The sequence below is a fragment of the Microcaecilia unicolor genome, chromosome 9, assembly GCF_901765095.1.
Source record: "Microcaecilia unicolor chromosome 9, aMicUni1.1, whole genome shotgun sequence".
NCBI lineage: Eukaryota > Metazoa > Chordata > Amphibia > Gymnophiona > Siphonopidae > Microcaecilia > Microcaecilia unicolor.
Window position 1 is genome coordinate 4,657,253 of NC_044039.1, and position 25,742 is coordinate 4,682,994.

At 48.8% G+C, this 25,742-nt stretch overlaps 1 protein-coding gene across 1 annotated transcript in view; it reads left to right on the forward strand.

Moving 5' to 3' along the window:
• DYRK4 (dual specificity tyrosine phosphorylation regulated kinase 4) overlaps positions 1 to 25,742 on the forward strand; it is an 83,455-nt gene that overhangs the window by 16,548 nt on the left and 41,165 nt on the right. Inside the window, 7 exon segments of the mRNA XM_030214822.1 lie at positions 5,214 to 5,298; positions 7,580 to 7,732; positions 9,491 to 9,604; positions 9,606 to 9,633; positions 16,646 to 16,809; positions 22,479 to 22,615; positions 23,295 to 23,435. Coding sequence (XP_030070682.1) covers positions 5,214 to 5,298; positions 7,580 to 7,732; positions 9,491 to 9,604; positions 9,606 to 9,633; positions 16,646 to 16,809; positions 22,479 to 22,615; positions 23,295 to 23,435 — 822 coding nt within the window.

Sequence of the window (25,742 nt, forward strand, 5' to 3'; positions counted from 1 at the left end):
GGGCAGTATATCAAACCTAAAATAAACTTGGAAACTTGAGAAACTCTGTCCCTGGAACACCCCCTCTCCTACCTGGTTTTTAGATGTTCAGTTAGTGCAATATTGAACAGCACGGCCTGGTTAAATGCTCCTAATCTGTACCCTTCTCCTCCACTGCCAACTCCAGACTCCGTTCCTTTTATCTTGCTGCACTATATGACCAGAATAGACTTCTTGAGTCAGTACGTCAAGCTCCAGCTTTGGCCGTCTTCAAATCTAGTCTAAAAGGACTGCTTTGAACTCCTAACCCCTATTCACTTTTTCAGTACCCCTGTCTGTTTATCATTCCCACCTTAAATAATTCCCTTATCCTTTATTTGTCCTGTTTGTCTGTCCTGATTAGATTGTAAGCTCGTTGAGCACGGACTGTCTCTTCATGTTCAAGTGTACAGCGCTGCGTACGTCTAGTAGCGCTACAGAAATGATAAGTAGTAGTAGTAGTCTTTGGGATTCCGGAATCTTGCTACTCTTTGGGATTCCGGAATCTTGATATTCTTTGGGACTCCGGAATAGAGTTTTAAATTTAGCCCTGTATTGTACTGGTAGCCAATGAAGTTTTGGCAAAAATGGTGTGATGTGGTCATGTCGCTTGCAACCTTCTATGAGTCTTGCTGCTGCATTCTGAATCAACTGGAGCTGGTGCAGACCCTTTGTAGTCAGACCATTGTATAGTGCATTGCAGTAATCCAGTCTTGATGTTATCATGACATGCACAACTGGGGTAAGATTTACCTTCTCAATGTAAGGAGAGAGGCAGTGTAGCTGTCGCAAATAGTAGAAGCAGCTCTTGAAGGTTGCTTGGATTTGGGGAATCAGAGTAAGTGTTGAATCTAACTGTATTCCAAGGTTCCTGACTTGTGATTTGAGGGGGAGTTCATACTTTCCAAAAGGGATTTTGATGTCAGGTATGTATCCACTTGTGTTGGGGACCCAGAGAAGCTCGGTTTTACTTGGGTTCAGGCAAAGATTGTTGTGTTTAGCCCATTCCTGAATTGATGTTAGACAAGTAATCAGTTTATTCAAGGCTGTAGGTAAGTCAGGTTCAATGGGTATGAGTAGCTGCACATCATCCGGATTGATGTAGAACTGAGTGTCCATTGACCGAATCAGCTCAGCTGCTCTTGCTACTCTTTGGGATTCTGCACAGAATCTTGCTACTCTTTGGGATTTTGGAATCTTGCTACCCTTTGGGATCCCAGAATGTTGGTACTCTTTGGATTCCGGAATCTTGCTACCCTTTGGGATTCCAGAATGTTGTTACTCTTTGGATTCCGGAATCTTGCTACTCTTTGGGATTCCGCAATCTTGCTACACGTTATCCTTATCCTTTATTTGTCCTGTTTGACTTCCTGGTTAGATTGTAAGGTCTTTCGAGCAGGGACTGTCTCTTCATGTTCAAGTGTACAGCACTGCGTACGTCTAGTAGCACTTTAGAAATGATAAATAGTAGTAGTAGTGGTAAATATTGGTAGCCAGCTGAGCCTGATTGATAATGCAGGAATCTCTCCTCCCTGCTTAGAGTGCTTTGAATATTGGGCCCATTATCTATAAAAGCCAACCATACTTACATCGGAAGAAACTCCACAGTTAAAGGACCCACCAGTTCTGGTCTCTTTCAGCCATAAAGCTACCAAGGACGTAAATAAAAGCAGCAGTGCTGATTTCTCAGTGCTGCACAGCTCAGTTTGAATTAATGTATGCAAAAACGGCCGCAGCCATCTTAAAAATCCCAAGGAAAAGTAAAACTTAGATATGTAAACAGGGTCAGCTATAGAGCAGTATAAAATTAACTTTTTCGAAATCTTCTGCAACTAAAAATTGCTCTGGGAACAAAAGTAAAAACGCTTGCAGGGACTCTTTACAACACTGAAATTCCTCTTGATAGAGAGGTGGTTGACAGATGACCCCAAAACAGGGTCAACTACAAAAATGTTTAAAAATTGCTAGTTTTAACCTTTAAAATGCTCAATTAAAAAAAAAACACACACACAACGTGTGTACTGCACTTGTGCTGCACAAGAGAGATGCCGTCTGGACCTTAAGGAATCTGAGGATTAAACCTTTGCCCAATTCTTTTGAAGAAAGGCCAAAATCGTTTAAAAGGCGAATTCTTCTCAGCACTGTGATTCAAATCGTTGCCGCACTCCCTCTAATTCTGCATAGGTCTCTCAAATTTGGGTGTGCAAGTTTGAGCGTGAATCAGAGATCCATGCACAAATTAATTAGTCAGTTAGGTGATAAATCAATTATTGGCATTAGCAAGCACTTGTTTGGCAGTAATGAGCGGATCTGTCTTACGCCCTGTTCTTTAACATGCACTCTTAAATTTCATAGCACACAAGTCCAAAGGGGCTGTGACTGTGGGAGGGGCATAGGCAGGGCAGGGGCATTCCCAAAACTAGGCTTGATGTTATAGAATGCCTGCATTTGCACGAGCCTTTGGCAGGCGTAAATGCCCACGCCCAAAGTTAGGCGTGAAATGCGCACGCTAAGCTAATATTTTGTAAAGGTCATTTCGGGTACAGCATCCTTTACAGAATACTCAGAGAGCTGAATAATTGTATTCGGATCATGTGGGGGATACAAGTATCAAATAAATTACTTAAATAATACTAGCTTAGTGGGCATCAGAGCCACTGAGAGGAGGGGGCGGGGGGGGGGGGGAAATTCCCTGGGCCCAGGACTCCAAGGAGGACCCTGCACTGGGGTCTTTTGCCCTCTCCTGCTCCCAGGCCGCTGGCGCCGCAGTCTCCACCTACCTACCCTCAGCTCCCTTCTGTCTGCCATCCGATCACCTCATTTAAAAAAAAAAAATCTCAGCGCCTTCTGAGTGAAAACGGCAGGTCGCCTCGGGCGGGCCTTCCGGAGGGCGGGACACAGTGAGGGAAGGCTCGCCCGAGGCGATCTGCCGCTTTTACACAGAAGGCGCTGCCGATTTCAAGATTTTTTGTTTGTTTTTTTTAAATGAAGTTGGTTGGATGGCAGACAGAAGGGAGCTGAAGGTAGGTAGGTGGAGTCTGGGACTGCGGCGCTGGTGGCCTGGGAGCAGGAGAGGGACGGTGACAGCATTAGCGATTGGGGCGAGGCGGGGGAAGGGTGGCGGCGATCCTTGGGGGGGGGGGACTGGGGGCAGCCTTGCTCCAGGCCTGGCCTAGGCTCTCGGCGGCCCTGGTGGGCATCATTTTGGGGCTATTTACAGAGTCTAGCTCCCGAAGTAAAGAGCTTTCAGACCTTCAGCTCCGTGTCGCTGACATCTAGTAGTGGAAGACCTGATTTTGGAATTTACCTCTCTCATGGACCGAGCCATCAGATAGAGTGGAGATATGTCTTCCGTGAGTTTCAGACCCCAAAGTAACAATCCTCTGGGGATGCAAGAGTTTTCCTGCTCGAAGCCTCACAACTAGAGGCATCTGGGCCTTGGAAAAATTCCGCATTTTTAGGTATAACTTGTCTGGAATGTTTTTACGTTTGGGGAGCGTGCCAGGTGCCCTTGACCTGGATTGGCCACTGTCGGTGACAGGATGCTGGGCTAGATGGACCTTTGGTCTTTCCCAGTATGGCACTACTTATGTACTTATGTACTGGGCAGCAGAGGCAGTGCAGAATGTACAACACACACACACACACCCTTCCCAGAGCGCCTGAGACCAAAAGTAAGCCCAGCCCCCCCCCCCCCCCCCCCCCACACCACTCCATCAGTCAGGAAATACAGGAGTGTAGCCAGCAGCCCATTTGGGGGGACTCTGGGGCTCTGCTCTCTCTCTTCTCTCTGACTCCATTCCCCTTTCATTAAAAATGTTATCTTTCTTGGCGGGGATGCTCCTGCCCCGCCAAGCCAAATAGCTCCCGGCCCAACTTTCCCCGGTTTGAGGAAGTCGGCAGCATGCTTTCTAAGCACTGATGCTAGCGCTTCTCGCACATACTTAGTTCATGTGCGTGAACCGAGCATGCGTGGAACGCCGGCTGCTAGAAAGCATGTGCTGACTTCCTTACGCCAGGGAAGGTTCAGTCTTTGGAGGTGTTTGGCTGGCGGGGGCTTGGGCATCCCCACCAGCCATTCAAAGTACTGCAGCCGGGCAGGCCTGAGCCTAAAGTGGAGAGTCCTAGGCCCTCCATGCCACTTGGTCAGCTGGGCCCCCCCTTTGAGCCCAGGTCCATGAATCTTGCCCCCAACCCCTCCCCGGCAGGCCTGACTCTTCCTCTCGCTCTGTGTCTACCCTACAACAAGAAAGGGACAGCAGTGGACGTGCTGAAGGGCCAGGACCAGCTGAAGGGTTGCAGTGTCCCGAGACAACTTCTGTGTTTTCTTTTGACCAGTGTTGTGGTACGAGCCTCACAGATACGGGCAAATTTTCAGCCAGTGTGGTCACCAGCTCGAGTTAAACCTTGGTGCCCGAATAGGAATAGCAGAAGCAATGCAGCCCTCCCCACCCCTTCTGTCTGTCTGTCCTCTGTCCCACCACAGAATTGGGACTACAGAGGGTAGTGCAAGCTTCCCTCACACATTCTCGGCCAAGCTGCCTTGCCATGTTTTGGAGGGATCACCTGTAGTGAGCAACAGGATGATTGCGTGATTGCTCCTTCTCTTCCTGTTATTTATATAGTGCTACAAGAGGCGTGCGGCACTGTACTGACAGATGTAAGAGGCTGTCCTGCTCCGTGGAGCTTACAGTCTAGTTGAGACATACAGCATAGCATCTGGAAAAATGTTTTATTAAGACTGTTAAATTAAGGCGACCCTGATCAGGAGTGCTGGGGTTCAGTTATTAAAAGGTTGGAAGATAATGTATCGCTTCAGGAAGGCCATTCCAGGCATTGGATGCAGTGAAAGTGAAAAGCACAGAGTTGAGAGCTGGCTGTGGCAGAGAAGGACACAGATAAATTTGCTTGAAAGGGGTAACGGGGGCTGTAGAGTAAAAGCACAAAGTGTATTTTCCATACGGCTTGTGTTTGAAACCCACAAGCGAAATCACTGGATGTTGGGAAGTTTTTGTGTTCATCTGTTTCCAGTAGCACCAGCCTTGGTGGGTGTTTCAGAGCAACATGGGGCAGACTGGGGATGGAGTAGCCCATTAGCGTGGAATCCCGAGGGTGAATGTGATTTGAATAGAGTTGAATAATCCTTCTGCATAATCCCTGAAATTTAATCTGTTCTCTTTTTTTTTCTTTTTCAGCCTGTTCACACTGACGCCCTTTACTCATTCCCGACTGCCTCATCAGGAAAATGGTCACCAGGGCTTAACCAAATTCTATCGTCAGGTAGAGATGCTTTTTTTATCTGTTGAATCTGGCTCCTTTTGCCCTAGAACCCCGATACACCTTCTCTTCTGAGGTGCGGATTGGAAAAGAGAAACTATAGGATTTACCATAGATCCCTACACAGAAACCACATGCAGAACACAGACCATGACTGGATGGATCGAACAGGTCTTATCTGCCGTCATCTACTACTACTACTACTTAACATTTCTAGAGCGCTACTTGGGTTACGCAGCGCTGTACAGTTTAACAAAGAAGGACAGTCCCTGCTCAAAGGCACTTACAATCTAAAGGACGAAAGGTCAAGTTGGGGCAGTCTAGATTTCCTGAATAGAGGTATAGTGGTTAGGTGCCGAAGGTGACATTGAAGAGGTGGGCTTTGAGCAAGGATTTAATGATGAGCAGGGAGGGGGAACTGGCGTATGGGCTCAGGGAGTTTATTCCAAGCATGGGTTGAGGCGAGGCAGAAAGGGCGGAGTCTGGAGTTGGCGGTGGTGGAGAAGGGTACTGAAAGGAGGGATTTGTCTTGAGAGCGGAGGTTACGGGTAGGAACGTAAGGGGAGATGAGGGTAGAGAGGTAAGGAGGGGCTGCAGATCGAGTGCATTTGAAGGTTAGTAGGAGAAGCTTGAACTGTATGCGGTACCTGATCGGAAGCCAGTGAAGTGACTGATCATCTACTATGTTACTGGACGTGTTCACAGACTAGGAAATGTTTAGCCGATTGGGTTCAGCTATATATTCTCCTAAAGGTAACTACCTAAGTATCTACCCTCTCGGTGGGTCTTTCATTGTTGGCCTCTAGATTTTCGTAGTAAGGGGGGAAGTTATCAACATGGGCTACTATGAAGATGTGTTATTTTATTGTTAACCCCAGTTATAGTAATTAGGTCTCATGGTATAAAATGGAGCCTGTGCTAAAATAGTACAAGTTATTTGTACAATAAAACATCTTAACTATAGCCCATGTGGATAACTGCGCTCCTGAAAGAGGACAGATGAAGATCAAAATGGCCCATCCAGAGTGCTTAGTTGGAATTCATCCATTTTTTGGATAGATGCATATCTGAATTTCCATGTGCAACCTAACACCAGCTCCCCCTTCCCCCTATGCCCCACCCCTTCCCCCTATGCCCGCCCCTTCCTCCTATGCCCCACCCAGTGTTGCCAGGTGGGCGGTTTTACCGCCCAATTGGGCGGTTTTCCGCGACCCGCCGCGGGAAATTTTTGCCCGCGGCGGGTTGCGGTTTTTTGGGCTGCTTTTGGGTCGTTTGGGCGTTTTTTGGGCAGCTTTTTGCCTTTTTTTCGGCCGCGGGGGGCGGGGTTAGTGACGTTTTTGGGCGGGGTTAGTGACGTTTTGGGCGGGCCGATGACGTCGGAGGCGGGGCCGATGACATGGGAGGCGGGGCCGATGACGGGGAGGCGGGGGCCGGTGACGGGGGAGGGGGGCCGCGGGGACGGGGTTGATGACGGCGGGGGCGGGGGTGATGACGCGGGGGGGGGGGTGTCAGGGGCGGGGTTTGTGTTAGGGCGGGTTTTGGGCTGTTTTTTGGGCTGGATTGGGCGAGGAAAAAAATTTTCCACCTGGCAACCCTGGCCCCACCCCTTCCCTTTTCTCTTGAGCATTCTCAAATCTTTTCAAGTGCTGGCCTTCACCACCTCTGCCAGTAGACCGTCTTACACCTTGCCGTCTTCAAATTTGATTCTTAACAATCAATACATAAACCAGCAGCCAAGTAGATTCCCTTCCATGTCTTCCCACCAGGTTTTGCAGTGAACCTAACAGTTTCCAAAAACAGTGAGGCTGTTGTCCCAGAAGCTGTGGAATTGACCCTGCCTTGCTCTTAATCATGGTCCCTCTATGCAGGTTACCCCAGTTACTTTTTGGAAGTCTAATCCAGTCATACCACTGCTGTTAGGAGTACAAGCCTGACTCTTTTAAGTGGCTGTGTTTGGTTAAAGTGAAGCATAAATAAGTCACACGAGCTTCTCAAGGTCGCCTAGAAGGTCAGTGGCAGATCATGCGTTTAGAACTTACAAATCTATGGTGTTCTTTTGACTTGCACTTTTGTGTCCTCGTGCATTTGTGACTGGGCAGAGTCTCTTCCTCACAGTCACCTTAAGGGTGTTGAAATCTGCTGTCAGCCACTGGTCTCTCTTTCTTGTTTGTTATGCTTAACCAGCGGCCTTTTCTTATTGTCTGAAGGGCGTTGTCTGTTCCTGCTGTACCAGGTCGGAAGCAGTGTGTCGCACTACTGATTTCATGTACCAATTTTTCTTTAGAAATTCAATTCTACTGTTAAATCGCTTCCTCACCTGGAGGCTCCTTCCAAGCCCAATCTGGTCACCAATACGAAACCTCATGCTCATGAGAACATCTTCCCTCACATAACTAATCGGAATTTGCAGAATGTGTACGGACATGTAGTGACACAGGTAAGATAACTTTCATGCTTCTTGTTCCTCACAGTCTTAGATAGTAGAAATCCTTGAAACTCAAAAATGGGTGCAGAGAATTGGAGAGACCCCACTATTTATTATTTATTTTCTTAGGATTATTTAGCGCCTTTTTGAAGGAATTCACTCACTAGAGATGTAAAGTCACATGCAAACTGTCCCTGGTCATTAACCCAGCTGTTACACACCTGCTGAGTTGGGGTTTTGGAAAGGATTTCGTAATGCACGCTGCATTTCTTAATTAAATTTCATCCTGACCTTGTTTTTTCTGGTCCTTTGAGCTTCCAGCTGGATTGCAGGGTTGCCCCTCTTTTTTTTCTCCTCTTTCCAGTTACTGCAGTGACAGCCCTCAGCCCGTGCACCAGGGGCTTTCTCTGATACTCTGCCGTTGTGCATATTGACTAAAACTTCCCCTCCATTTCCCCCCCCCCCCCACTCAGGGGCTGTGAATGTGGCTACTGGAAAGTGAAAGCTGAGCCCACAAATCAAACCTGAGCCCTCCCGCTGATCCACTGGGCCAGCCTACAATGTTCGTTTTCTGCGGCCGAGCTGCCAGGTGTTGATGAAGTCCACTCTGTCACCGCTAATCTGTGCCCCTGTTCCTTTTTCAAGGATCATGTTGGCTCTGCCTTTTGAAGGCAGTTCAGACCAGCAGGAAACTAGTAGAACCTCAAATCCACATTTGAATATAGCAAAGAGGAAGAATCATTTTGTCTCCAGAGGTTTTTAATGCCATATCTTCAAACTGCGTGCATCAACAAAGCACCTTTTTTTCAAGTGTCACCTAAGAAGTGAATCTTCTAAAGAGTTTCAATTCAGTTGCATTTGGCAGTACCAGAAAACATAAACACAGAGAAAATCCCTACGGTGTGCTACAGAAAGCAGGAGTAGGGATGGGATGCTGAGCAACCGAAAAAAACATGTGTAAAAACCAGTGGTGTAGCTACGGGTGGGCCTGGGTGGGCACATGCCCACCCACCCTTTGCTCTGGTCTCCAAAATAGTTCAGCAGTGGCTGCCTCACTCCCCTCTCTCCCTCTCCCTCTCCTCCGGCCCCGGATCTGGCATTTGCTTCCCGCTTGCAACTCCACAGCATCTGCGTTCTCTGTTCTTCCTCAGCAGCAGCCGCGATGTATGTTTCTGTCACATTTAGATGCTTTCTTTTGCCCTTCCCTCACTTCCTACCTGTTAGGACGCGGCAGAGGGAAGCCTGCGGGGCTGGCCAGGCAGTGCATGTACATTGCTGTTGTCGAAAGTACTGAGGTATGAGGGTAGGTTCAGAGAGGGGGAAATGCTGGGCCTCGGGGAGGGGGGAATGCAGGATCTGGGAGTGGAGGAGAGGGAGAAAGATGCACGACAATGGAGGGGGGGGGGGGGGTTTGGAAGGCCCACCCAAAATGAAAGGTCTGGCTATGCCCCTGGTAAATACATGTGGTTTTTAGGTTGGCCAGCGTTCCATCCCTACTATTCCTGCTTTCAGTTCCAGAAAACACTATATAGAAAATCAGTTGAGGGTTAAAGTGTCTAGGATTTCTGTTTACATTAGTTGTGTCTTTGCGCTGAGGGTGAAAGGGAAAAGCAAAAATCCCAAACAAACATTCTTTCTGTATCCCATATTTGCTGATTCTTGTGCACTGATAAGATTGAATGGGATGTACATTCTGCAGCCGCTGTAATTATGCCTTTGATAAGGAATACAAAATCAAATGCACTTTTTTTTTTAAATTTGGGTTGGCAGGATAACAGACTCCCAGCCCAGCAACATCCTTTCCATCTGAATTCTTCAGACAATCTGCCAGAATCCAGCGCCAAAGTCCAGCCCGGCAGAACAGAGAGAGAGAAGACACTAGAAGGGGCATAAGCTGCCACTGACAGCTTCAGGTAGCCGCTGTGTACTGTGCCTAAGAGCAGAGTTTGCAGGGCGTCTCAGAGCCACAAGCCAGCAGCCCCGCTCTCAGTGGTGTTCCTAGGGGGGGCTGACACCCGGGGCGGATCGCCGATGCACCCCCCCCCCCCCCCCGCCGGGTGCAGCGCGACCCCCCCCCCCCCCCGCCGGGTGGCAGCGCGACCCCCCCCCCCCCCCCGGCGAAACACGACTATCCCCCCTCCCCTTACTCTGCTATCCCTGGTGGTCTAGAGGTACCTTTTCGTCTTCGGGGCAGGAAAGAGCCCCCTCTTTCCTGCCCGGAGCACTGCTGCTAGCTGCCCTGCATCCTGTCCTGTGGTGAGTCCAGCTCTCGGCGTTTCAAAATGGCCGCCGAGAGTTGAAGCAGCCTTGCGAGACTTCACCTCTCGGCGGCCATTTTGAAACGCCGAGAGCTGGACTCACCACAGGACAGGAGGATGCAGGGCAGCTAGCAGCTCCGGGCAGGAAAGAGGGGGCTCTTTCCTGCCCCAAAGAGGTACCTCTAGACCACCAGGGATAGCAGAGTAAGGGGAAGGGAGGAGAGAGATGACATGGGGGAGGTGAGGGCGTGGAAGGGGCGGGGCAGGGGATGTGAAAGGGGCAACTCCCCCCAGCGAAACGACACCCCCCCCCCCCCCGTGCATCTTTACCTGCTGGGGGGGGGGGGGGGTGGCGCGCGTCTGTCAGCAACGCTCGTTCCCTGCTCCCTCTGCCCCGTTACAGGAAATAATCCGTTCAGGGGCCAGAGGGAGCAGAGAACGAGCGTTGCCGACAGACACGCGGCACCCCCCCAGCGGCGTGCACCCGGGGCGGACCGCCCACCACCGCCCCCCCCCCCTTAGTACGCCACTGCCTGCTCTCATTATCAAGCTGTTCTGCAGGCAGTTTTTGTGTTAAAAAAAAAAAAGCCATTGACAGGGCCAGGGGCGTATCTGCGTGGGGCCACAGGGGCCTGGGCCCCCGCAGATTTCGCCCTGGCCCCCCTCCCCCGCCGTCACCCTCCCCGCTGCTTACTTTTGCTGGCGGGGGGCCCCAATGCGTGTATAACGTGCTGCGACGTCAGACTCCGAACTGGATTCAACGAATCAGCACTGCAGCGTTACTTCCTTGCAGCATGGCCACGGAGGAAGACGAAATATGGAGACTGCGGGTTGGACCTCGGTTGGCGGGGGTTGGGGCCCCCCGCCAGCAAAAGTAAGCAGCGGGGGAGGGTTGACGGCGGGGGGGGGGGGGAGGCAAAATGTGCCCCCCCTCTCTGGCTCCGGCCCCCCCTACCGCCGGATTCCAGATACGCCCCTGGACAGGGCTTGTCTAAATGCTTCTGAAACTCACCAGAACAGGAAGTATATTTTGAGGAACATTGCTCTTTCACTGTTATAACTTCGGCAGGTTTCCAATGCAGTGCTTGTATATCCACCTTAATCTGTAAATCACATTCAAATCGTGGTTATCCTGCTCCTTTGTAGAGGAATGCATTTTATTTATTAATTCAGATTTACATGGTTGCTTGTTTCTAAGAGAACTGCATGCAAGATGCAGCATAAAATTAATCAGATCAATATAAACTGCAGAGACCAGCATCTCTTGTAACCTCCCACCTGGACCACTGAATCATCTCTTCACCGCCGTCTGTTCCAAAATTGGTTGCACAACTTAACCTTCCTCTAGTGCTGTTCATAACCTTTGACCTCCTCTTTTCACATCATTACATCAGTTCCCCATCCACAGCTCAAGCACAGTGTTGCCAGGTGGGCGGTTTTCCGCGACCCGCCAGGGGAAATTTTTGCCCGCGGCGGGTTGCGTTTTTTTGGGCTTGTTTTGGGGTCTTTCGCGGGTTTTTTGCAGTTTTTCGGGCCGCGGGGACGGGGCTAGTGGCGTTTTGGGCGGGGTTAGTGACGTTTTGGGCGGGGTTAGTGATGTTCTGGGCGGGGCCGATGACGGGGAGGCGGGGCGGTTGACGGAGAGGTGGGGGCCGATGACAGCGGGGGGCGGGGTTGATGACGGCGGAGGTGGGGGTGTCAGGTGCGGGGTTTGACTTTAGGCGGGTTTTGGGCTGGTTTTGCGCTCGTTTGGGTGGGAAAAAAAATTTCCACCTGGCAACCCTGCTCAAGCATCTCCTACTCAACACAAGTACATTTATTCTGCAGCACCTCAGTACCTGCCTCTCTGATTCCCCCTCCCCCCTACACACCACCTAGTCATCTCCAGTCATCACACAAGCTGTACCTTTCTTCCATTCTCAGCACTGGGGGGCTCTGTGCTTCCCACTTTCTGCACCATGTGCTTGGAACAGCATTCCTGGTTTTATTCAGATCCCGTCTAAAAATCTACTGTTTGAGACCACTTTTAAATCTTGATCCTTAGCTCTCCCCTGACTACATCCCTGTGAACCATGTTTTCTAATAAACACAGAGGTAATATTCTGCCCTGGGGGGTGACCATTTTTTTAAACCCAGATACTCATGCTGGGCTCTGTCCAGACACCGCCATTGACTATCCAGATGAGTGGTAGTACCTGGAAGCTACGCGGGGTATAAGGCAGTATTCAGTGCCCTACCTGCATGGCTTACTGGGCAAAGTTAGGACTGATGTTTATGGTCCTTTTAGCTGTGCAGGGCACAGGCAGTATCTCAGCTCTGCCCCCAGAATGCCTCTCACCTGGCTGTTTTCAACATGGCCAGTTAGAGCCAGTATTCAGTGGAGTGGCCCGGTTAAGTGCCGCGGAAATCTGCGGATGGCCAGCTCAGTGGGGTTTAACCGAGCCTCTCCTGCCTAATTACGCCTATTTCAATATTGGCCCCTAGATTTCCAGAAAACTCCTATTTATCTTGACTAGACTGTAAGCTTTATGGGACAGGGACTTTCTCTAGCGGTAAAAGCGATATATCAAGAACCAAAAGTAAACATCAATGTACTATTCAGTGTTCCTGCCAAGGTGAGTGGGAGACTACAGATACCTTTATTCCTATCGGGCATGCTCCAACCATCCTAGTTGTATTAAGAAATAAAACATTTACATTACAGATAAGACGTAGAGAGTAACTTAAAAAGAATTAAACAGATAAACCAGGAGAGAATAGAAAACATCAAATGAAAACAGTCTATCCAGAACAAAGCTGCACGTTCCAACCTGAAAATCAGCAGGCCTCTGTAATCTCATACCATTCACCAAGATTAGTATGCCTATATTCAGTTATTATTTATCGGTGCCCTCCAAAATATTCCAGGCAAGAAACCATAGTAAACATAGTAACATAGTAGATAACGGCAGAAAAAGACCTGCACGGTCCATCCAGTCTGCCCAAGAAGATAAATTCATATGTGCTACTTTTTTATTTGTACTGTCCTCTTCAGTGCACAGACCGTATAAGTCTGGGCCAGCCCTCTCCCCGCCTCCCAACCACCAGCTCTGGCACAGACCCTATAGGTCTGCCCAGCACTATCCCCGCCTCCCAACCACCAGCCTCGCCTCCCACCACCAGCTCTGGCACAGACTGTATAAGTCTGCCCAGCACTATCCCCGCCTCCCAACTACCAGTCCCGCCTCCCACCACCAGCTCTGGCACAGACCGTATCCGTCTGCCCAGCACTAGTCCTAAGTTTTCTAGTTGCTAAGAACCCCTTTTATGGACATTACAAATCTCTTGGAGACATCAGATACTGAACAAGCCACTGCCGCAGCGTTAGTAGCCACGGTGGCCTTATTGCCAGACAAGCAATGGTTGTTGAAAATGTTTTTTTTTTTTTAAACACAAGGACAAACCATTTCTGGGTGTAAAGATACTTTTGTTCCCAGATGTCTCAAAAGAAACGCAAACAATTTTTGATACTGAAACCTGAAGTATTGCGACTAGGCGGAACATTTTATCTTCGGTTTCCTTGCAAATGTATAGTATCTTATAAAAATTGTAAATGTGTTTTCATGGATCCATCTCATTTAACAACATTTGTGGCAGGGGCGTAGCCAGACAACAGATTTTGGGTGGGCCTAGGCAAGAATTGGGTGGGCACCAATTGTTCTCCCTCTCCCCCCCCCCCCCCCCCCCCCCCCAAAAAAAAAATTTTAACTCAGCTGGTGGGAAAACGCTTCTTTCCACCTTGGCAGCAGGCATGCACTGAAAACTGAGCAGGTGCCGGTGTCATGGAGAGAAGCGTTTTCATTACCATCAGGGGAAAAAAATTCAGCTGGCGGAGCTTGGGATTCCCACTAAACATGTGCTACTGTTGGGTGGGCCTGAGCCATAAATGGGTGGGCCCTGACCCACCCAAGCCCACCTGTGGCTACGCCACTGATTTGTGGCTTCTAAGAAAGTTGAAGGAACGAAATAATATTAACCTTGCTAATTTCTCCTAGATGTTAAATATCCTTAAAAGTATATTTTTCTTCTAAACCCTCTTGTTTAACGGAAATCTCTCCAGTATAATGTGGACTTGAGTGTTTTGAAATACTTCGTATATATATATATTTTTTCTCTTCTTCTATTATATTAATATTTCCTAAACTAACACTTTCCAATCAAGTGTAATTTCTTGAAATAAATGTATATGTATACAAAAATTTTTTAAAAAAAACCCCTTTTGATTACCAGAGATAGTAGGAGATTTGCCAGGGCCCAATCTTTAGATGTTAAATGTTTGCACAAGACTTTTATCACATACAAAAAATCTGGGAAGATTCTTACAGTCACAGTGTAAAATATCTGTTACTAGCCGTTGAGCCCGTTAAAACGGGCTACTATTGGAATGGGGGCTTTCCAAGGCCCCCTCCCCCCCGAGGTCGCCGCTACTGGTACCCCCCCCCCCCCCCTGGAGTCACCGCCACCCCTCCACCCGGCCCGGGCCCTCTGTTCGCTATTAAGTCAACTTACATCGCCGCAGCACGCAGATCAGCTGAGCTCCCGTCGGCCTGGCCTTCCTTCTCTGCCTGTGTCCCGCCCTCGTGTGACGTACCGTCGGCAAGGGCGGGACACAGGCAGAGAAGGAAGGCCGACCGGCACTCAGCTGATCTATGTGCTGCAGCGATGTAAGTTGAATTAATTGTGATCAGAGGGCCCGGGCCGGGTGGAGGGTGGCGGCGGCGGCGGCGACTTGTGTGGGGGGGGGGGAGGCACAGTTTCCCTCTCTGTCCCGCCCCCGTCATCACGTATTGACGCGGGGGCGGGACAGAGAGGGAAGTTTCTACTGCGCATTTGCGAGTGAGTTCGGTCACTCGCCGTTTATATGTTTGATTGCTTTCCACACTTGTTGCAAGAAAACTTGGAAATTATTACAGTCAAAGAGCGTGTTCAAAATGTACAAGACCAGCATTGATCTGTTTTAACAGTTCCCGCCTTAAGTAACTTTAGGGGAGTCCAAAGTGCTGCAGGTGCAAACAGAAAACATTGGATTGGGGTTGTAGGAGCCAGTTCAACCCATGTGGCATCTCACAGTGTGCAGGAGTTGCTAGCCCTGAAAAGGTTAAACATCAAGACAGCTGGAATTTGTTTGCCAGGAAGCTGGTATCAGCAGCCTCATGGCAGAACATTGGTATTAGCAGGGCCGCCGAGAGGGGGGAGCAAATTCCCCGGGCCTGGGCCTCCAAGGGGGGCCCGGAGCCGGGGTCAGGCCGCTGGCGCTGCAGTCCCCGGTCTCACCTGCCTGCCTCCTCGGCTCCGGGCCCCCTTCATTCAAAGCGGCAGTCGAAGATTGCGTCTCTTCTAGCCTTCCCTCCCTGTGGTCCACCCTCGCGGAAACTGGAAGTTACATCAGATGAAGGGGGCCCGGAGCCGTGGAGGCAGGCAGGTAGGTGAGACCGCGGACTGCAGTGGCGGGGGTAGCAGTGGGGGGCGGCGGGGGGGGGGGGGGGGGGAGGCAGGGCGGCCTGGGCCCGGCCTAGTCTCTCGGCGGCCCTGGGTATTTGTAGTCTGGTCCAGTGAAGTCTGTGCAATTCCAGGTTGCAGTTCTTAAAGAAAACAGTTTTCTTTACATATTTCCCTGGTAAATGATCTGAAAGTGGCCCAGCTTGTACTTATAAGGATAATTAATACACATACTTTTCACCCAGGCGAAAAAGAAATAGGGTTACCATATGTCTGGATTTACCCGGACATGCCCTCTTTTTGAGGGCATGTCCGGGCAACCGGACGGGTTTTGCCAATCTGCCCGTTTGTCCGGATTTCTGGACAAACGGGCAGATTGCTAGCTTCCCCTCCCTTTACTTACTAGTGGTGGTCTAGTGACCTCTTCCGCCTTCGGGACAGGAAAGAGCCCCCTCTTTCCTGCCCGGAGCGCTGCCCTGCATGCATCCTTCCTGTTCGTGATCTCGGCGCCGATACAAAATGGCCACCGAGAGTTGAAGTGACCTTGCAAAACTTTAACTCTCGGCGGCCATTTTGACTCAGCGCCGAGGATCAGCAAGAGGAAGGATGCAAGCAGGGCAGCGCTCCGGGCAGGAAAGAGGGGTTCTCTTTCCTGCCCCAAAGAGGTCACTAGACCACCAGGGCAGTAGTAAGGTAAGGGGAGGGGGGGCGACGGGGTATGTGACAGGGGGGAGGGGAAAATGTGACAGGGGCGGAGCGAGGGTGTGACAGGGGGTGGAGTGAGGGTGTGACTGGGTGGGGCATGTGTCCTTCTTTTTGGGGGACAAAACATGGTAACCCTAAAAAGAAGGCAAGCCAGGGAGTGAAACTAAAACATCCATGTGTTATATTTATATGCATGCTATTTTCAAAGAAAACATTACCTTCAGAAAAAGCAGGGCACCTGCTCTCTGTGGATACTTAGTTTGCAAAGGAAGAGTCTGCTCATGTGTGTCCTGTGAGAACTGGTGTAAGGCCTCCAGGTGACATGTGCCTACAGATCTTGCATCAGGTACAGACACCTTTCGCACTTATCCCCAAAGAGTGTCTCTTAGTATGAACTGGGGCTTTTCAAAGATTTATGAGTAGTTGATGTTCTGTGTTTTTCCTTTTATCACCACTGCTTTTTTTTTTTTTAAATTCAATTCAGAGGCCCTGAAACATTTTAAAAACCGTCTTACTGCCTATGAGCAAGATGAAATTCTGAACTATTCGGAACTTTGGTTTCTGGGTCTTGATGCCAAGAAGATCGAAGGGATCCCTGGAACACAGAACAATAGCAGTTACGATGATGAACACGGAACCTACATAAAGGTGAGAGGAAAGAGACCCCTGTCGACATGCACAGGAAACCTACGTGCAAGCGAGAGGCGCTCTGACTGATCATTTCAGGTTAACAGGTCAGAGGAGAGGGACCCTACCGCAAGGGGAGGGGAGAGGGACATATCACAAGAAGCCTATATACAGGTGAGGGGCACTCTGATCATTTCAGATTAACAGGTCAGAGGAGAAGGAAGGGGAGGGGAGAGAGACCTGCCGTTGTGCGTAAGAAACCTACATAAAGGTGAGAGGAAAGAGACCCCTGTCGACATGCACAGGAAACCTACGTGCAAGCGAGAGGCGCTCTGACTGATCATTTCAGGTTAACAGGTCAGAGGAGAGGGACCCTACCGCAAGGGGAGGGGAGAGGGACATATCACAAGAAGCCTATATACAGGTGAGGGGCACTGCTTTTGCCTCCACACTCTTCATCAATATGCATGGATTTAAAAATTCAAAAGCAACCTTCTTTCCCTGTAAGGTAGTGTCTCCCAACTTGGGGTCCATGTTTGCTTAAATACTTTCCAAAAGGGAAAACAGAAAGGAAAAAGTAGAGGCAGACAATCTTCTTTCACACATCAAAGCAGTGGCGTAGCAAGGAGGGCTGCCACCCGGGGCGGTTCGCCGTTACACCCCCCCCCCCCCCCCGCCGGGTGCAGCACGATGACACCCCCCTCGGCGCATCAACACCCCCCCCCTCGACCCAGTGCCTACCCTCCTCAACTCCCTCCAACCAGCTCCCACACCCTACCTTTAAAGAAATTTCGGAAGCCATGGAGAGGCGAGGCGCAGCGCCTCGCGCCTGCGTGTAAAAAAAGCGTGGATCGTCATCGGGCCTTCCCTCACGCTGTCTGTCCCGCCCTCCGCTGACACAACTTCCTATTTCCGCAAGGGAGGGACAGACAGCATGAGGGAAGGCCCGATGACGATCCACGCTTTTTTTTACATGCAGGCGCGAGGCGCTGCGCCTCGCCTCTCCACGGCTTCCGAAATTTCTTTAAAGGTAGGATGCGGGAGCCGGAGGGAGCTGAGGAGGGTAGGCACTGGTCGGTGGGGAGTGTTGATGCGCCGAGGGGGGGGGAGCTGGCAGGGAGCACCCCCCCCCCCCGAGCTGACACCCAGGACGGACCGCCTCTCCCGCCCCCCCCTTGCTACGCCACTGCATCAAAGAAAGTTTATTCTAAAACCAGTTATGGTAAATGCACTACTGTGTCTTGCTGGTAAGAGACAATTGAAATACAAACGTAAATACAAAAAAGTAAAATCATGTATATAATTAATTAAATAAATAATTAAATTGTGTGTTTTTTGTGGGGGGGGCATTTTTCGTTTACAGGAACACACATATAAATAAATAAGCAATTACATTTAAAAGTCTAGATTGCAAGAACACACGTATGAATAAATAAATAGATAAGACCCTGAATTGGCAAAAACATGAACTGACGGATACCTATTATGTGTGTAAAATACATAATTATATAAAACATGCATAAAAAGTAAAAAAAATATATGTATATTAGCAAAATTAAAAACTTAGGGGTCCTTTTACAAAGCTGCGCTGAAAAATGGCTTGCGGTAGTGTAGGCGCGGGTTTTGGGCGCGCACCGATCCATTTTTTAGCGCACCTATAAAAAAAAGCCTTTTTAAATTTTTTTCCGAAAGTGGACGTGCAGCAAAATGAAAATTACCGCGTGTCCATTTTGGGTCTGAGACCTTACCGCCAGCCATTGACCTAGTGGTAAAGAGTCTTTAAACAACCATGAAAAATAATAATACAATCTTGTATTAAGGAATGGTTTCGTGGAATCTTAGCAGAGATTGGGTGGCAACGCCGGTAATTGGAAACAAAATGGGAGCTGGGCAGACTTCTACAGTCTACGCCTTGATCGTGACTGAATAGATAGGGATGGGCTGGAGTGTAAATTTTAAGGGGCTTCGACGTTAGCTTCAGAACTTAGTACAAGAACAGTACAGTACTTGGGAGACTTCTACGGTCTGTGCCCTGAGAATGGCAAGGACAAATCAAAGTCGGGTATGAAGTATCACATACCGTGTAAATGAGTTTATCTTGTTGGGCAGACTGGATGGACCATACAGTTATCTACCATCATTTACTATCCTACATAATAATTTGCACCTCCAACGTTGCATGTCTGGCTGCCTGGGTTCGTAACATCTCCTGAAGTCAGCCAGCCTCCAGCGTTCCATTCCCCCTCACTGTCCCGCCCTTGCGTCAAGATGTAATGACGTCAGAGGGCGGAACAGTGAGAGGGAAGGGAATGCTGGAGGCGATCTGACATCAGGAGGGATGTTACGAACGGAAGCCAGCTAGCCAGAGAACGTTCGGGTACAGATCGAGGGGAGGAGAGAATCGCGAGGCATTGAGGCGAAGGAGGGAGGAAGGGGAGGGGAGGGCAGATGAGAATTGATGGACATGGATGGGATGGGAGGACAGTAGAGGAGAGAATCGCGGGACACGGATGGGAGGGCAGGGAAGAGGAGAATTGCTGGACATGGAGGGGAGGGGAGGGAAGAATTGCTGGACATGGAAGGGAGGGGAGGGAAGAATTGCTGGACATGGAGGGGAGGGGAGGGAAGAATTGCTGGACATGGAGGGGAGGGCAGGGGAGCGAGAAAAAAGAGCTTACATGACAGCCTTCCTAGGGCCCGTTTCATTGTCTAATCTGCTCGTTTGGTCTCTTTCCTGTCGAGAATTGCAGTTCCGTTTCAGATTTTATGTTGATTCGTGTTTGTTTTATTGTAAACCGCTGTGATCAATTAATCTTGCAGTGGCGGTGTATCAAGTTCTCAGTGAACTATAAGCTGTAATATTGTGCTATATGGTTTAAACTTAACTGAGAAAAGCAATTCTAAAGACCTGAGACCTGGATGATATGATCAGAAGATTTAATAAAGTAGCTGAGGGATGATCAGCTCCTTTGCCAGCTAAATCGTAATACTAAATAGGTAGAGTTGTGCATTTTAGACTGAAATCAATATTCTGGTCTTATACAGGCAACCAGGGGCGTATCTGCGTGGGGCCTCAGGGGCCTGGGCCCCCGCAGATTTTGCCCTGGACCCCCCTACCGCCATCAACCCTCCCCCGCTGCCGTTCTTACTTTTGCTAGCGGGGGACCCCAGCCCCCGCCAGCCGAGGTCTGCTTCCACCTGCCGCTGCCGTAAAAACTTCTTCTTCAGCCGGCGGGGGACCCCAAACCCCCGCCAGCCGCCCCGCGGTGTTTAAAATTCATCTTCGGCCTCCGTGGCCGTGCTGCTGTGATAGGCGCTGTTGAAATCCACTTCGGAAGCAGACCTCGGCTGGCGGGGGTTGGGGTCCCCCGCCAGCAAAAGTAAGAACGGCAGCGGGGGAGGGTTGGCGGCGGGAGGGGGGTGGAGAGAGTCATTGGTGGCGGTGGGGGCTCGGCGGTGGGGGCTCGGCGGCGGCGGGGGGGGGGGGGCGCTAAAATGTGCCCCCTCCCTCTGGCTCTGGCCCCCCCTACCGCCGGAGTCCAGATACGCCCCTGCAGGCAACGATGCATTGACTGTATTGAAGAATACTGGCCATGTCCAAAAATAGTAGTGCTTTGGAACAAGTTTTTAGCAAGCATGAATACCAAATGAAATGCCATAAGAGTAAAATAATTTAAACAGAACTTCAACTGTAACCGCACTGCCTTGGTGTGCATGAAGGTGTGCAAACAGATGTGGCCTGCCCTTCAGGAGCAGTGTTACCTTTCTGTGTCCATCAGAGATGATGTCATCCACAAGCACCAGGAAATGAAGCACAACACCAGCGTCACAGGCAAGTTGACTGCAGAGTAGGCAGATAAACCAGGTTAGGGTTACCATATGTCCGGGCAACCGGGCGGGTTTTGCCAGTCTGCCCGTTTCTCCGGATTTCCGGACAAACGGGCAGGCTGGCGGGCGGGCCTAATGGTGTCCTATCCTAGTCCCCTCCCCTTACCTTTACTGCCCTGGTGGTCTAGTGACCTCTTCGGGGCAGGAAAGAGCACTGTTCCCCTTGCTGACGGTCCCGGCGCCAATTCAAAATGGCCGCCGAGAGTGCCCATTTTGAATCGAGCCTGGGACCGTCAGCAAGGGGAACGGTATGCAGGCGATCCGGGCAGGAAAGAGGGGTCTCTTTCCTGCCCCGAAGAGGTCACTAGACCACCAGGGCAGTAGAGTAAGGTAAGGGGAGGGGAGGATAGGACACCCTTAGGGGGGTGTGATGGGGGGCCGGGTGTGTGTGAAAGGGGTGGAGCAATATGTGACAGGGTGGGGTGTGTGAAAGGGGGCGGGTTGGGTTGTGATAGGGGGCAGGGGCGGGGCATGTTTCCTCTTTTTGGGGGGACCAAATATGGTAACCCTAAACCAAGTTACAAGATGGTACTGAGCTCGGCAGCTTTTCACAGGCAGTGGCCCCTAAAGAAGGCTGGTCTCATCTATATCTGAGCATACATGCTCCAGATTTATTTATTTACTTATTTATTTAAAATATTTATTAACCACATTATCTTACAACCCTAGGCAGTGCACAAGACAACAAAAAAAACCCCCAAATCATTGTTATATTACTTATTAAAATAGAACAATCAGCAAAACAGTGAATGAATAAATAAACTGCCATGATTAAGTGAAGAAATGTGCTTTCAGCTGTTTTCTAAACTGTAGCATTGAATTAACACTTCGCAGCTCGTTTGGAAAGACATTACTGCGCAAGTGTGAAATCTGTTTTGGTGAAAAGGAAGTTCTAGTACAAGGGGCACAATATGAAGAAGCTATGAGGGAGCAATTTTAGGTGGGTCTGTTTGACAGGTGGCACATGCCTTGAGTCAATGCATTTTGCTGGTGCTGGTTCTGGTGCTGGTGGAGTGCCATGGGAAAGACCATAGTGTCCGGAGAAGACTGCATGTTTAGCTAACCTGTGTGCTGGTTTTGATGACTGTTTGGATTATTGTGGGAACCAGGAATGGCAAGCAAAGGGGGTCCACACCTTCCAGAAAACAACAAAAGCACAACACAGGGGTGGAAGCGAATGGGTGCCAAGTGACCAGCCCAAACGGGTAGTAAGAGCGTCAAAAGGAATTTTATTAGGACCCTACACTGTCTGTGTTTCGGCAAACAAGCCTTCCTCGGGTCAGAATACTTAAAAGTGCAAAAGCAATGCAGGAAACATATGAGCCTTTAAAAAGGCACAAAGATACGCACTGCATCAGTAAGATAACCGGTTCTATCATTGGTAGCTCGGACGTATTCATAAGAACGTAAGTGTTGTCATACTAGGACAGACCGAAGATCCATCAAGCCCAGCATCCTGTTTCCAACAGTGGCCAATCCAGGTTACACGTATCTGGCAAGATCCCAGAACAATATATCTTATGCTTCTTATCCTAGAAATAAGCAGTGGATTTTCCCCAAGTCCATCTTAATAATGGCTTATGGACTTTTCTTTTAGGAAGCTACCCAACCCTTTTTTAAACCCCGCTAAGCTAACTGCTTTTACTACATTCTCTGATAACGAATTCCAGAGTTTAATTCATACTCTACAGACAGAAATTATTGGGCATACTGGATGGATCACCTGGTCTTTTCTACCATCATATACTATTGTACTAGTTCCATATACTAATTTCTAACTGTTGTTGTGATTCCATTTGTAGGTACTTCACGATCACATAGCATACCGGTACGAAGTCTTGGAAATAATAGGTAAAGGATCCTTCGGACAAGTAGCAAAATGTTTGGACCATAAGACTAACGAGCTAGTAGCAATTAAAATAATACAGAACAAAAAGAGGTAAGGCAAGATGGATGTTGATTGAGTACCTGGGTAGTATGGTGGCATGAGTAGGCTTTTGTAGAGTCTGTACTCACAGTTACATGCCAGTTACATGCATGTTTCATTAGAATAGTGGCATATATGCACAGATGTGTACATGTATGTCCGCTTATGCACCAAGACATACACACGCCAGCGCTATGGCAGGTGTTACTGCTCAAGCCTAACTTATAGACACATAAATTCATGGTTACACTAACATTTTAGAAAGGAAAATTATGAAATAGGATCTCATTTTTTGGGTGCCCAGTTGTGCCCCCCGTGGCCCACATAGCTACACCACTGAGAGTGGTAGGAGAAAAAGTACACTGTTTGTAGCACTTCATTCGCTGCTAATCTGGTTAACAGCCCTGAAACCCACGTTTTAGTATGAAATCCTAGCCTTCTAATTGATCCAGTCCCAGCATTACCCAGTGACTGCAAGGACCTGATTTCCCCAAGACAAATCAAAATACATTTCAAGGCACCCGGGATCAGCCAGACCTGAAAGGGTTGTGCAAGTACATGCAATTCAGTCTGGTATCCTGGTTCAGGAGTGACCTCTTCTGGAAATGAATAGGGACCTGACAGTTGTGTTTAGCCTTTAAGCAGAGGAGGCGTTGACCCATGACATTGCTAATACTCTTGTTCTGCTCAGATTTCATCACCAGGCCTTAGTGGAACTGAAGATTTTAGATTTGCTTCGCAGAAAAGACAGAGACGGCACCAACAACATCGTGCACATGAAGGAGTATTTCTACTTCCGGAACCATCTGTGCATTTCCTTTGAGCTACTGGGGTAAGAGGCTATTGTACCAGTGAACATTGTCACTAATACTCAGTTTAGCAGAGCTTTCAAGTTATCCAGTTTCAGGAACTTCTGTCCCAAAGCAGTGGGTTATTTGTACTTCATGACATGAAATCAGTGTTATCGATCCCATGATGCATCAAGATGGGGATGTTATGAATCTAGGACTGGAAAACTGACTCCTGGATCTGGGTAGCTTGGTAGTTCTGCTTTGCACAAAACTCCAGGAGCAGCTGCATTCAGAGCTGTGCTATAATCTGCATCACGCAGTCTTGATTTGGTTGGATTTTGGGAGCATCTGCGTGATGTCATCACTGTATAGATCAAGCAGATTATTTCTTCTACATACAACTGCTTCCTGGGGTTATGTGGAGCTTCCAGGAAGCATTTCAAACAACATAAAAACTAACATCACAGGGCCCAATATTCAGAAAATGCTGAGCTTCTAAATTTTTTTTTTCTTTTTTGAAGCCCTGCTCCGCCGAACAAACCGCTAAAATTAAAACTGACCAAAATAAACGGAGGGAAGAGCAATAACCAGCCAAGAAAACTCCTCCAAATTACTGCTGCCTCTTTTTTTTTTTTTTTTTTAAACAGCTAGATAATATAGACACCCAAAACAGCAACCAGAACTGCCTGCTCGTTAAAGTAATGGGGAAAAACTCCGCTGAAGTGTAATAGAACAGAGAGGCGCAGTGCCCCCTTGGGTGCACGGAGCCGAAGATAACATGGCGCCGTGCACCGAGGGGGCATGCGCGCTCAGGCCAGCGGGGTGCCCAGGACAGGTACTAGGTGTTCGCGTGCCTGACGTGAAAAGGGCACCCCGCTGGGAGAAGGAGGAGAGAAAAACGGGGTATAAAAGCCCCAGGGAGGAGCCCGGACACCCTCTTTCGTGTCCAGGCTCCAGGTGCATCCAGGGCTCCGGCTCACCTGCATCGCGACCCTGCGACCAGGCTCTCCAACGATCCAGGCTCTCCTGCAGGTAGGGGAGCCGGCGACGACTACATTAAACAGCCGGCGACGACGAATAACACAGAGCTGCCTGCTCGTTAGAAGCCGGGGGATTTAGCTTGCTCTTTTAAATGCTTATAAGTTTTAACTTTCTATAGTGGCTGCCTCTCCCAAAGACATACACCTTTCTAAACAAAGGGTAGTCCTTCCCAGCTACGTATGGGAGATGGGGAGGAAGGGGGGAGGGACTCGGGGACACCCGAGTTTAACGCCCCCAGAGGCTGTAAAAAAAGAAACAAGAAAGGAAAAGAAATCCTATCAGTCCAATCCTGGTCCGGTCCGGAGGGACTAAAGGAAAGCAAATTAGCAGGTAAGATCTAATTTCTCCTTATGACCTGTTTTCAACCAAACTTAGAAGCATAACTTTTCAGCTGAAAATTCATCTTAATTTAGGAGCTTAAAAGTTTGTTTGCCTAAGTTATGAAGCTAGTGCTGAAAATCATGGCTAAGCTCCTAAATTCTTTTTTTTTTCCTGACCTAAATCCACCCCTGTTGCCTTCCACTTCTTATGCTCCTAAATTTAAGGGTTTAGTGAAATTTTGAGTACAACTTTATGCACTCAACGATAGTAAGTTTTCAAAGAGATCAATTTTATAAGCATAACTCTCAAAGTTAGGAGCATAAATCCTTTGAATAGCCCACAGGTTTTATGCAGGTAAATGTTTATTTAACTGCAGCAGAGAACCATGGAATGTAAGTAAAGAGCATGGACTCATTGTCAGCTGCATAAAAAAGTGGGTGTAGTTAGCACATGGGGCATTTATAAAGTACGTGGGTACTTTTGTGCTCAAGGTTGTGTTGCACCAGCCACAGTCCCATAAGTGCAACACACAAAGTGGCCGTGAGTCTCTTACGTTCTGTGAAGAAAAAGAAAATTACCCTCCTGAGCGTTAAAGGTAAAACTGTTTCTGACAGCACTGCAGAGTTGCCAAGTTACCCATTCCAGGAGGGAGACTTTTTGGCCAGTGTTTGGTATTTGTAATCCATGATTCTTTTTTTATATATATATATTTTTTTTTTATTAATTTCCATAAAGAACAAAATAACAGCAAGATCATCTCAACGACTGTAAGCTTCTTATACAAAACTTAATTCACTCTATTACAATTCCTTACCTCACCTCCCCCCTCTTCCTCCCATCTACGCTCCCAGCCCTCCCCCCATTTACCCTCCGATGACTCAGTTTTCAAGTTCAGTTACAGATGTGATATATCAGGAACAGTTCAAGCAGAGGACCACTTCTCATACAGTTCCTACATTTTATAATGCTGTATCAAATGTGTAATC